At 35.5% G+C, this 12,537-nt stretch overlaps 1 protein-coding gene across 1 annotated transcript in view; it reads left to right on the top strand.

Annotated features, from left to right (window-relative positions):
* The window catches only part of ABCA13 (ATP binding cassette subfamily A member 13), a 170,154-nt gene that overhangs the window by 23,749 nt on the left and 133,868 nt on the right, over window positions 1-12,537 (top strand). The window contains exons 11-16 of the mRNA XM_027878993.1: window positions 321-4,997; window positions 6,272-6,378; window positions 7,726-7,844; window positions 9,138-9,310; window positions 10,293-10,369; window positions 11,236-11,357. Coding sequence (XP_027734794.1) covers window positions 321-4,997; window positions 6,272-6,378; window positions 7,726-7,844; window positions 9,138-9,310; window positions 10,293-10,369; window positions 11,236-11,357 — 5,275 coding nt within the window. The remainder of the gene's footprint in view (window positions 1-320; window positions 4,998-6,271; window positions 6,379-7,725; window positions 7,845-9,137; window positions 9,311-10,292; window positions 10,370-11,235; window positions 11,358-12,537) is intronic.

Here is a 12,537-nt window from a genome sequence, read left to right on the forward strand (position 1 = left end):
TGTGGCTTACAAGATTGATTATAATTTCTGGTCAATGCTCATTTCCTTAACCTAGCTGCCTACATTCAGGTTTTGATTTGAATGGGCTTGTGACTTTTCAGTGAGTTTTTTTCACGTTTTTGAAAACCTAAGCAATTGTCAATTTGTGCTATTTCAGATTTTGTGGTGCGTAATTTGTGAGAGCTATTTAAATTCTATTTGGAATTTCTTTGAGTTAAATAAACAGAACTACATTCAAAAACTATAAATTATATATTTAACCAATTCCTGCCTGCCTGTTAGGCAACTAACAAGAAAAAAACTTATGATTAATTTTTCAGGGCTTTGACATCTTTCAAAGAGTTTTTGAAGAGAGACCAAAACTTAAGGACTTCTGGTGAAAAGGAAATGGATCATCTTTTTCATCTTGTAAAAGTCATAGAAGAAATTATAATGTTTGATTTCTCAGCTTCTTCAAACCAGTCTCTAATTGAAAATTCCTTGAATGATATAATAATATGGATGAAAAAATTTGTTCAGGGGGAGGAATCTGTCAACAATTTCTCACTTGCAGCTTCTGAACTTCATAATGAGCTACAAAAAGAATTCCAACCTTTTCAGAGGTTCTGGCCAAAAAAGAAGACAGAAGTTTTCTGGCATATAGCTGAGATTTTATTCTATGAACTTAGTTCTAGGCTTTCTCATTTGAGTCAAGTAGAAGAGGAGGAGCTAATTGAGAATTTATCTAGAATTATATCTTCCATTACAGAAAATAAAATCCATAGTAGAAGTATGGTGTTGCTGCAAAATATCCTGACTGAGTGGTCAGAGATAAATATTACTGCTTTGAACCATTTAAAACATTTAAGTGAAAACTTCCTAAGAAATCTTGGATCATTGTCTAGTGATCATGTCAGTGGAGTGAGTAATAACTCCTCTTTATTTCTCTCAAATACAACTTTTATATCTAAGGTGCAAGAACTAGGAGAAGTTGTGCATGATTTCCTCAAAAACATCCAGAAGTTAAACAATACTAATGTGGCCTCACTTGTTCCAATAATTTTCTCTCTGTATCAGAATGATGATCTGATCTTAAATATTAAGAACAATAGCACTCTGTTAACATTTCTTTATGAAACTTCAAAACATATGTCATCTTCTCAAGTATGGCATGATTTCCAAAATAGGGATCAAGTTTTTGATTTTCTGTCTGAAACTTTCGACCTTCTCTGGAACCTCACCAGTAAGTCTCTCTGTGAAAAGTTACAATCATTTTACAACTACACAGAGTTTCAGGCCCTGTTTGTTGCACAGAAAGGAAAAAAAGAGATGCAAGGGGTCTATGGCACTCTGAGTAGCATTAAAAATTTCTTTATAGATGAAGAGCTCCAAACAGCTGCCTTTTGTTATTTGGCTGAGTTTCTTGATATCTCTCAAGAATGCCTGGTCAATAATGGGTGTACTGATTTTTATCAAGCAAATATTACTTCTGAAGATCATTCAGCAGAGGTTTATGACTTACTTCTGCTTCCATTGGACAGTGTCCTGTCTAATCTAACAAACTTGGGAGATAACATAAGTGTGCCTTCTGCTTTGCGCTGCACTTTTACATGGCTTCAAATGTGGACAGAGATTTTTGAAGAAGCATCTATAATCTTAAATTTGAATTCAACATTTTTTGTCTATCTAAGAAATGATTTGACAAATCTCTCCGAAAGTCTTCTAAATGCAACTCATGACCAGCTGTGCAATAATACAGCTATTACTATTCTTGAGTCTACAAGAGAAGCAATGAAAATATTAAAAGTTGCATTTCAAGAAGGTGGCAATTTAAATGACTGGAAAGATTTTGCAGCATTCCTTGCTAGTCTTCAAAATGTATTTAACAATGCATCTGATGTCACAAGCTTGCTTAAAGGCAACAGTTTAGAACATGTTTTAGAAATTATGGGAGTTGTGGTAACTGAATTGCAGAAATCTATACTGAAAGTTGTTAATGGAGAGTTTTTGAATTCTTGGCTTGATATTTTCATCTCAGGAGGATCTGAGGTTGAAGATAGGGGTGCTGGTATATTTTCTATTGGAAATTCCCTTTCTGCTGTTCTCAAGCTCTCCCAAAAGGAACTTGAAATTATTCTCACTGAGATAAATGACACAACTGCTTTTTTAAAAAGTGTACCTCGAGACAAGTATATAGTTTGTATCAGCATTTTCCAGAATATTACCAAAGTAATTTTGGACAGTAGTCTGAAAAACATAAACTACCTGCAAACAAATTTTTCATCTCATCTTAATTCCTTTCTAAACTTCTATAGTACAGTGGATGAAGCAGAGGATTGTAAAAGATGGATACGTGGATTAAGTAATCTCAGTGAAAAATACAAGTCATCTTCCCACCTTGAAAGTGCGAAACATATTTTATTTCTTCTGCAATCTCTGGGAAACACCGAGGCAGATGCTAAGCTAATGAATGTGATGGAATTTGTTAATTTCATTTTTAATTTGATACTCCCTGAATGTTCCCTATCTGGTTCTGATGTTATTTGTGTAAATGTTTATTTCAATGTCATAGCACAACCTTTAAAATTTATTCTCCCTGATTTTAATGTAAAAGATGAAATTAGTGGGCTTGAATTTATTTTTAGACTTTTAAATAATTCTGGGGGGCAAATACAAATGGTTATTAGTGATTTAGTAGGGTACTTATTGTATATGTCAAATAAGACTCATTTTAGTCAGTCAGTCCATGGATTTAACAGTACTTCAAGAATGCTCTTTAATCCTTTTCATCACATTCAGCTTTTATCAGTGGAACTTTTGTCAGAAATTCAAACTCTTCTGAAAAATAGAACTTCTGAAGTTCAAGAAAACAGCTCTTCTCATTCAGACATTGAGATTGAACGTTTCTTACATGAGAAAAATATCAGTTTGCTGATAGACTTCCTTCAATATGTTATTAGAGAACTTGACTTAAACTTGCAGAATGAACACAAAACATTTCCGCAGAAACTGATAGAAACAGCAGCTCTGAATATTGAGCTGGTAAGGAAGGCACTTAAAATTTTCAAGTCTCCCACTTTTACTGACTTTCCATTAAGAAATGAAAAGGAGTTTCTAAAGCATTTGGTAGCCTTGGTGCAAAACATGAGAAACATGGATGTTGAGTTCTTGACAACTAGATTCAAAGAAGTCCAGAGGAATATGGATAGTTTCTTTAAAAATATCAAACCTTTTTATATTGAGAACTCTGAGTTAGGAACTTTAACAGATTGGTGGGATGCATTTGAGAACATTTCCTGTTATTTGAACCTGACTGGCTTATGGCAAATAACACAAATTTTTGAACATGATGAGCTCTATGATGTAGAAGATGTGTTCAACCTCTTATTTGATGTCATCAGCCTTATGGAAAGATTAGCCCATGGAAACATTACAGAAGCACTAACTGACATATATGCTTTCATATTGACTCAGGAAGAAAAAATGCCAATGTTTACTGATGAGGAATTCTCTAATCAAGTAGAAGGTCTTCTAATGTTACTGGAGACACTGACAGATGTATCAGATAAACCTGGAGAGATGTCTGATTGTTTTTCTGCAGCATTCTGCTGGACTCTGACAACAGCAGCACCTCAGAGTGATCCCACTGTCAAACCTTGTGACTTTGTGCATAGCAATTCTACTCTTAGTTACAATGCAGTCATTGAAGTCGTTAAGGAGCTTAAACTAATCACTGTGGAGGACAATTTCTCTTGCTCTAGGGAAGACTTTCTGATGGATGTTGCTCACAATCTGACTTGCTTTTTTCATCAGATCAAAGACTGGAACTCTATTCTTTTGAAGTTTTCTGAGCTCCATCATGTAAATGGCTCAGTTCTCAAGGAGCTGCTAGATTTTTGGAATGAGCTATCCCTTTATGCTGTGCCACTGCAGGTGAATAATACATATACAGTCAATTGTTCTTCCACACCAAAGAGCCAAGTGGCTTTGCAAATCATTGAAATGCTGGGCAGTGTTTCAGTGGCAGAAATGGAGATGGCCAAAGATCTTCTGGAACATTTTTATGGTGGCCTAAGTTGGAACAGACATTCAAGAACATCACTTAAGGGTGTTCTTACTAATGTTAAGAATGTAACCAGTGAAGTTTCTCGACTCCTGAATACAGATGCTGTCATTTCTTTTCTTTCTGTAATTCAGCCTCTAATGACACTGTCATCTGTTGGAAACCAGACATACTCAATGCTCATGGTAATTTCTGCTTTAAATGGTAATAACAATATATCTGATAACCTTGAGAACTTCTGGTTTCCTATAGTTACAAGCATAGAAAATTTATTGGTGAATTTTAGTGTTCAACAGTTACTTGTGGTGGTAGACCAAGGGTTTCTATTACTAAAGTTAGCAACTGGACAGTCGTCTTCAATGGCTCCTGATGTTTTAATGCAGTGGTTTAAGACATCATCTGTAGATGCTATATTTAGAAATTTCGAAGATATGCAAGGCATTGTGAAGAATGTTCTATGTGAGTGTAACAATACAAATTATCCTAAAATAATACATACTCTAATTCTCCTTATGACTAATGAAAGTTCTTCAAATGACCTACTGCTTGCTGTCAAAGACATTATTCACTTTCTGGAACTTTTCCAAAATAAGTCTAAGGAGGACTACACTAGTATGTTGTTTGGTGACAGTCATCTCAGCGGAGAAAAACTGAATCACAGTCACTCTGCTAGTTCAGTTTTGCTAAACAGTCTCCTTCATATAATTGCTGATCTTGCTGTTATAGAAGAAGAAGCCTTGCATACAAACAATACTGAGCTTCAGATAGTTGACTTCATTGATTCATTTTTTTATAATGCACAATATAGAGAAACTTCTACTCAGTCCCAAAACAGAACTCTGGAGATCATGCAGAAGATTTTGCAACTGATATTTCAGTCTACTGCAGAGCATGAAAGGAACAAAATAAGACTATTACTAAAGGATTTGCATAAGGATGTAATGGCAGAAATGAGGTGAGAGTTTTCTATGTACTCATTTTCATGAGTGTGCTGACAATGACAGAAGGGCTCTCTGTTTATGAACAGCTCAGTCAAAACTTTTATTAAATTAATCACCATTTCATTTCAGATTTTTGCCAACTTATGTTGTTCAGACTTCAGCAGTATTGGGTATCAGATTCTATTGTGTGGAACAGATTATTGATGTTCTATATTGTTACTTAAATTGGTTTCTTCAGAACTATTATAAAAACAAATATTTGAAGATACTTGTATTTTTAAATCCTTACAGGTCTGAACATTGAACCCACAGTTATCGGTGGGCAACAGCCATTTTTGGCTATGGTGCTAAATAGTAAAGAATGCTTGGAACTAATGCTTTGTGGTGTGTGTTTTTTGTTTGTTTGTTTTTTTTGTCCTGTTTTGTTTTGTTGTTTGTTTTTGTTTGCTTTAGTTTTTTTTGGTGTGGTTTTTTTTTTTCTCCCAGATCCAAAAGTATATATGTGAAATTTTTCAGTTTAAATTTATTGTTATCTTATGCTATGGTTATAGTGTGAAGTTACTCCATTTAACAAATGTGGTTTCTGAAAAAAATCTTCAGCCCAAGATAATTTTTATCTCATTACTCAGGTCAAATGTAATCCAGCAGCAGAGAAAACTCTGCTTCAGGAAAATGTTTACTGACATATATATGAAAGTGCTCTTTGATTGTAGTTGCTGCATTTAAACAATACTAAATAAACCCACAAGATGACTGCTCCACACAGCTCTAGGGTGTCTTGCTGGTGGAGCTGCTGGTCTGCTGACACAGACCAACTGATATATGGCATACTGAAGTTGATGCCTGGCTCTAACGTGGTATTTAGACCTTTATGGTTAATTTCATGCAAATATGTGAAACCAGTGGTCAGCAGAGCCAGGTATTAACCAAATCTGTTGAAAAATCAAAAACAAATATTAGAAAAGTGGTTTATTTTTCCCATATACTGATTATCAGGGATTTTGTGCATTCTGTTCTTTGCCATTAAGTCGGCATATTCTGTGAGTTCTCAGTATTTCTGAAGCTATTAGAATTTTGCTTACTTTGCAAAGGTACTTTCTAGCACTCCTAAGGTATTTTTTAACATGGAAATATTATGTTCTGGTTTTGAAATAGTTCAGACAAATGTAAGAGTATTGAAACCCTTAAGTGGTTCATTGAAGACTGCAACTGTGCACAGTCACATGTTGAAAAGTTTCTGTGGTACTCTTGTTATGAAAATAATATTTTCTTATTAATGTTTCTACAGAGCATCTAAAATCTGCAAGATTCTTCAGGAACATTTATACCCTGATAATGTTCTACTATTGCAGAAATTGCAGTTTACCATTTTGAGTGTTCTCAAAATCTTTTCAGGTTGGTTACCCAGTAGTGATGCTGTAGGTCACCATACATGTTAGTGCTCTAAAGTTAAGGTTTTACTTTAAGCAAACTTGTGTACCAATAAGTTAATTTGGGTGATGCCAAGAAAGGTAAGCATACTGGAAATTAAACCAACAAAGGCAAATGAAAAAAGTGATGCAGATCAAACAAAGGAACGATTCCTTTCTGGAATGTTCATGTTGATTCATAGTTTCAGTGGAAGCAAGAGGTCTTGCCGCTCCTCTTCAGCTAGTGAGCAGAGTCAAGTCACAGGTGTTTTTTTTTTATTGAGCCAGAGTTCCCACAAGGCAGCAGGTAGCTGACAATAAGGAAAAATGGGACAAGTATTTGAAGGAAGTAGCATCTCCCACTTCTGACCATGTTGTGCCACTGAATTGGCTACCTGTAGATAAATAACTGAGACTAAGCAACTAAATTCTTGGGGTTTTTATTACAATACTCTGCTCATAGGGGTGTTTAATTTGTTACATAAAACATTGAAACCTAATGAGAAAAGATGAAAACTGCTTGACTTGGTTTGATTTGCTGAGTTATACCCCATTACTTCTATGAGCAAGATCAAGATTTGCTTGTTTTAGAAGCAGTGGTGAATGTTTATTATTTTTCCCACTTGACTCATGAACAAACAATAAGGGAAAAAACCCAACCCACATGGGTGAAAAAGAGAAGTCGATCCTGGCCATAAATCAGAATTCAGCAGTCAAGCCAAATTCCTTCACTGCTACCCCATCTACAAACCTAGTACAGGAGGGGAATGGAGCTTTTTTCTAGGACATGGGGCCTGCAATGTTGCGTAGAAACTGTCTCCGTGGATAAATTTCTCCTATATGGGTTCATTATCCCTAGATATGGAAAATGTCCATATAATGCTGTTTCTCTCTCCTTGCAGTTAGGGTTTGAAACTTACTGTGCACTGAAGGGTTAGTAACATCCTGATGTCTCTACAGGGAAATAGGATCAGGGGAGCGTGCCTGAGGAGAAGGTAGATGCGTTTAATATACTCAGTTTCTCACAGTTATCCTCACGAAGACCAAATATGAAATTTTTTTTCTCTAGTTCTGTAGCAGGTATTGATGTTCTTATTATTGACCAGGAAAGTGTAATGGAGAGCAGTAATTGAAACTGAATCAAACCAACCTTTCTTGCCCTCTGCAATGATTGATACATTTAGCTAGAAATATTTCTTTATACCTTTAACTCATCAGATTTTCTTTGCTTTTAAAAACTTGCTGTCCTTTATTAGTTGGCTAACTTTTAATTTGATTCCAGCATTTTAAATGAGATTTTTAACAGATTAAACCTGGACATTTTCTCTTACAGAAGAACCAATTGTCCTTGGCAACATTTTCTGTGTCATTACAAAGTGTAAGGATGGATTAACAAGTCACTTGCTCCCTGCTATCATTGAAGGGATCACTGTGATTCAAGATCATTATCAGGTTTGAGTGGTTCCCCACACCTACCAGTGTACTTTACAACATGCATTAAACTCTGGAAACTAATGGGAGTTTCCTTTTCCCCACTCTCTGAATGATGAGTCCCCTTGGTGACTATAGAAAACTGAGGTTTGTACTAGTATAGCTCTGATGATTTTGACAGTGATACTCAGGAGAAATTCCTTAAGCAAACAATGGTGAACTTTCCAAGCTGTATGACTAAAATTATTAGAATTCCTACAACTAGAATAACTGGATTGTCTATCAATATCAAACAGCAGCTCATTTTTAATTTCTTTAAATTTTATCAGACTGATGATTTAATGAATTAGAGTACATTTATACTTTTGAATCTTCACAGGAGCAGTTGTGAAATCAGACTAGATACAAATAAACTTCTTAGCCAAATTAATTCCAGCTAAAATAGCAGTTGTGATTACCAGTTGGGGTCAGCCTGTTTTTCTTTAACAGTACATGAAATTGCCAGCTGGCAAAAATAATATTTGGCATACAGAGACTCATCCAAAGTTGGAAGCAGGCCTCTGGGTAGCACACACATGCCGAATACTAACTTCGTGCTTTTTAGCATAGAATTTGCCTCCTCTTTATGAAATAGCTCTACTACTTTATTCACCTGGACATTTTGCTGATATGAACTGCAATGTTTTAAAATAAACAGATTACAAGAGGCATCACTCATATCTCAAAGTAGAATTTTGAGGACCAAATGCATTTCTGTAGTCACTATCATTCTATGACCTACTCCTGCAAATATTAAAAAAGCCTTGCAAAATCAAAACAGTGAATATTCTGGTGAAAATATAAAAGTGCATATTAGACAGATGATAATGCATGAAAAGTTTTGGATATGAGTATCCAGATATTTTAGTGTGTTGGATGGAAATTAATGTTCAAAACAATTTTTTGGGAAAAAGATAAAAATTGTCAACCTAAAATAAATAAATTGAAAAAAAGAAAAGAAAGAAAAAAAAAACTCATTTCATTTTGAAATAAATTTGAAATTAAAATGTTGGCATTTATGGTAGTTGATGAATCCCCTTGACAGGCTAGTTCCAATTCCCAATTTGGTTGTTTCCAAAACTCAGATGTTTGAAAATTCCTTGGTTCTTGAAAATTTCTCACCCACTTTCAATTACTTATACAATCAATAATAGAATATTACCCTACCCATAGTCTCATTTGAAAATCTGCATCATCTAGTTGCCAAGAGCTGTTAATTCAAGTGATAACACAATCTCACGAATTTACTAACTGTATGACCACTGTGTTTTGCAGGATGTTGAAAGACTGTGGCCTACTTTCAACAAGGGGGATTGTAAGAGTATGGCATATATAAACCAAAAACTTTCCTATTCTTTGGAGAGCTTCCTGGGAACCTTGCAGAATACCACAAATGACAGCTGTGAATGTCAGCTAATGTTGGGGAACATACAGAAACACCTGCAAATGTAAAGCTTTTTAAGTATTTGAGTAAATTAGAAAAATTCTGAATATTTCTCAAAGCCCTTAAATTTTTGCTGAGCACTTGCTGCTCCATCAGTTAAATGCTTTGGTTCACAATAAGATAGTTTTCAGTTTCCTATGACTTCAGTTAGGTCAAAATTTTGGTATCTAAATTTTTTATTTAAAGCTATTTTGATATGGCTGATTCTCTGAGTAGCTGGATATCTTTTTGCAAAATATAAAACATTCACGTCAGTTCAGCAGTTCAAACAGTCAGAAACACGAAATGATGTTTGTAAACTGATGGGATTGAACTCCAAATAATTTCTGATATTTTCTATTGACTTGAGGAAAAATAGTAGATTTTAAGTAAATGAATAAAACTGCTATTACAGAGTATTTCAAATTTGCTATCACCTAGAACTGATCATCATTTTAATTGTTCTTATACCAGTTTGACTGTTGGATTGTTTTCAGCACAGGCTTGAATTATGTCTGTATATTACAGTAATAATACAGAAGAACTTGAGCTTAGATGCTGCTCTAAACCATGGACTCATGTCCAGTTTTTGAAGAATAAATAATATCTGATGTGTGCATACTCTTTCTTACTTAAATTATAATTAGACTTTATATATCCTGAACTGTAGTGATTCGTATCTCTAGATTTTAAAAATGTGTGTTCAGTAAGAAATCTGGAGGTGAAACATTGCTAGATCTGTCCTTCTACATAAACTACTGTTTGCTAAAGCCCTAGCCATTATGGGAAGATCCCTACATCTCATCTAGGCACGGAATATAAACAATCCCTGCACCATATAAATACAGCATGAGAAGGTCTGTAGAGGTGCTAGTGTGTGCACATAGAGAATAATGTGACCTTTTTGCCTCACTTAGTGGCCATTTCACTATTTGTGTTAGTCTTTATGCATAGAAATGCCAATGACATAGTTCTGATAACTTATGAAATTAGGGCTATCATTTCAGGTTGGCTGAAAATTTGGAGCTACAGTTGCCAGAAAACCCAGCAGCTGCTTTTCTCAGCAATTTAAATCTCTTGAATGGTGGGTTCTAGTTTTAGAATTTTTTTTTATAAACTACTGCTACGTAATTTTGTGGGGGGAGCCCCTGGTGGTGAAGTGGTTAAAGCACAGCGCTGTAATTGCCGAGACTCGGGTTCGATTCCCGGTCGGGGCCACTCCCTGGGCAGATGGAGCTTGTTAGCCCTGTAAGGCAATCCATCTACGTCCTGAGGACCTCGCTGCCACCGTCCAAGGTCGCTTGGCCCCGGCAGATGAACCTCAGGATTAAAGGGTGGGCTCAGTTCCGCGCACACTGTGTCTCACCTAAAAAATCCAATGCGCAGGCTGGAAGGTGTAAAGACCTTCCCTGGTTCTTTGTTCTCAAAGACTGGCCATTACATTACTTACTAATTTTGTGGGACAATAACTGTTTCTTTCTTCTTCAAAATTCAAAGGTACATTGCTTATATAGATTGCTGACTTAATGCGATATAATTTCATTGTACACATGTGCCCATAGATGCCCTTGAGTTGGCACAGGACAGCATAGTACATGCAGCCAGAACCTTTCCAGTAAGAAGTAGGGATTAATTAGAAAGAAGAGAGGACTTAAATTAGTGGAAGGAGAAAATCAGAGAGAACTAAAAGCTGTTTTACTAATTTCAGATGTTTTCATAGTACATGGATGTGGTATAGTATGTGCTTTTGTGGAATAACATAAACAGATGCACAAGCCCTTTAAGTCTGCCAGGATAGTGACCTTTAAATTTGGAGTAGGAATGAATTACATTAAATGAAGTTTTTGTCCTTTATCACTGTTCACAGTAAATTGAATGAAAAGGATACAATCTGTGAGAAATCTAATTAAGCTGATTTGTACTTTTGGCACTATTTTCCTTTTCTTCCAGACCTGAAAGTCAAAGAATGTGTGCAGAATCTTACTCAGCTGAGACTAGACATTGCTTCGTCTGTCAATATTTCTGAAGAAACTATCAATACAATCTTGGAAGCCAGTGTCTCTCATTCAAAGGTAAAAGATCAAAAGGAGGTGTCAAATTAATAGGTCAGCCTATAGCCTGATGTGCCAGCTGAAACAAAACAAGCCATATTTTTTGTGTGAAATCTTATATTTTCACTTATCATTTGCATGTGGAATATCTATGTGAATTTTAGAACTTTAAAATAATAATGTGATGCATTAAGAGATCGATTTATAGTAGCACTTGTTTTCTGGTCTAAATGGCACTACTTCATTACTTTCAGCAGTGTTTTACCCCCTTGTACTGACACAGAATTTGAGCTTTGCTGTCTTGGTATTGTAGAAAAGATGGGTGTTTCTGAAATACCATTTTGTATCTTACCATCTCTAGTCCTTGCAGTGGGGGGTTGTCTTCTGCATTATTTATTTATTTATTTATTTATGTGTTCCTCACTCTTCTTACACTGTCTTAGCAGTATCTTGCTTTACTTTCCCTTTATCTGTTGTCTCTTCAGTATTATAAGTTCTCTGAGTGAAGGACTGTGTGTTATCCTTGCTATTTCCTATGATCCCGGTAATCAGCAGAAATAATGAAAAATGCCACCTACTTAACAGGTTCTCTCTCTGGTCGGCGTTTGCATGACTGGCTAGAGTTGAGGGTACATTTGGTGTAAACTTATCAGGTCACTCAAGCAGCCACTGGGTGTCAGTGATGCTCCACTTGCGGAAACAGTCGCAAGTCTTTTTGTGAAATGTGCAGCTATTAAAAAAGCAGTCCAGACCATCATAACTACTTATAGATGATTTGTTCTCTTGCTTCTTTGGCATTGTGACTGCCTTTATTGTTAGCTTGTTATTGTAATACCAGTAAATGGTAATGAGAGAAGTCATCTGAAAGCAATTCAGTTAAATGGGATTTGGTGCACCTTTAAACCTTTGAAATAATAATGCTAATTGACTGAATTGTCAAATTACTTTCCATCCTTACATTTTGCCAGTCATAAAGAGCTTAGATATATATGCATGTGTCTCACATTTGCATATTTATACAGAATTTTTTTTGCTTAAGTGCTTAAATCCTCCCCCAGTCCAACTGGAGCATTAAAATGTCTGTGTTTCCTACTGATTATGCAAGCCACACAAGTACTTTTTACAGCCATAATTTAGGCATGCCTATTATGTTTATAGTCTATATAGCCACTGTCTGATAACCCTATTGGTCACTGCAGGC

This window comes from Empidonax traillii, unplaced genomic scaffold (assembly GCF_003031625.1).
Source record: "Empidonax traillii isolate 1590-97213 ecotype Southwest subspecies unplaced genomic scaffold, ASM303162v1 scaffold48:size2401408, whole genome shotgun sequence".
NCBI classification, from domain to species: Eukaryota; Metazoa; Chordata; class Aves; order Passeriformes; family Tyrannidae; genus Empidonax; species Empidonax traillii.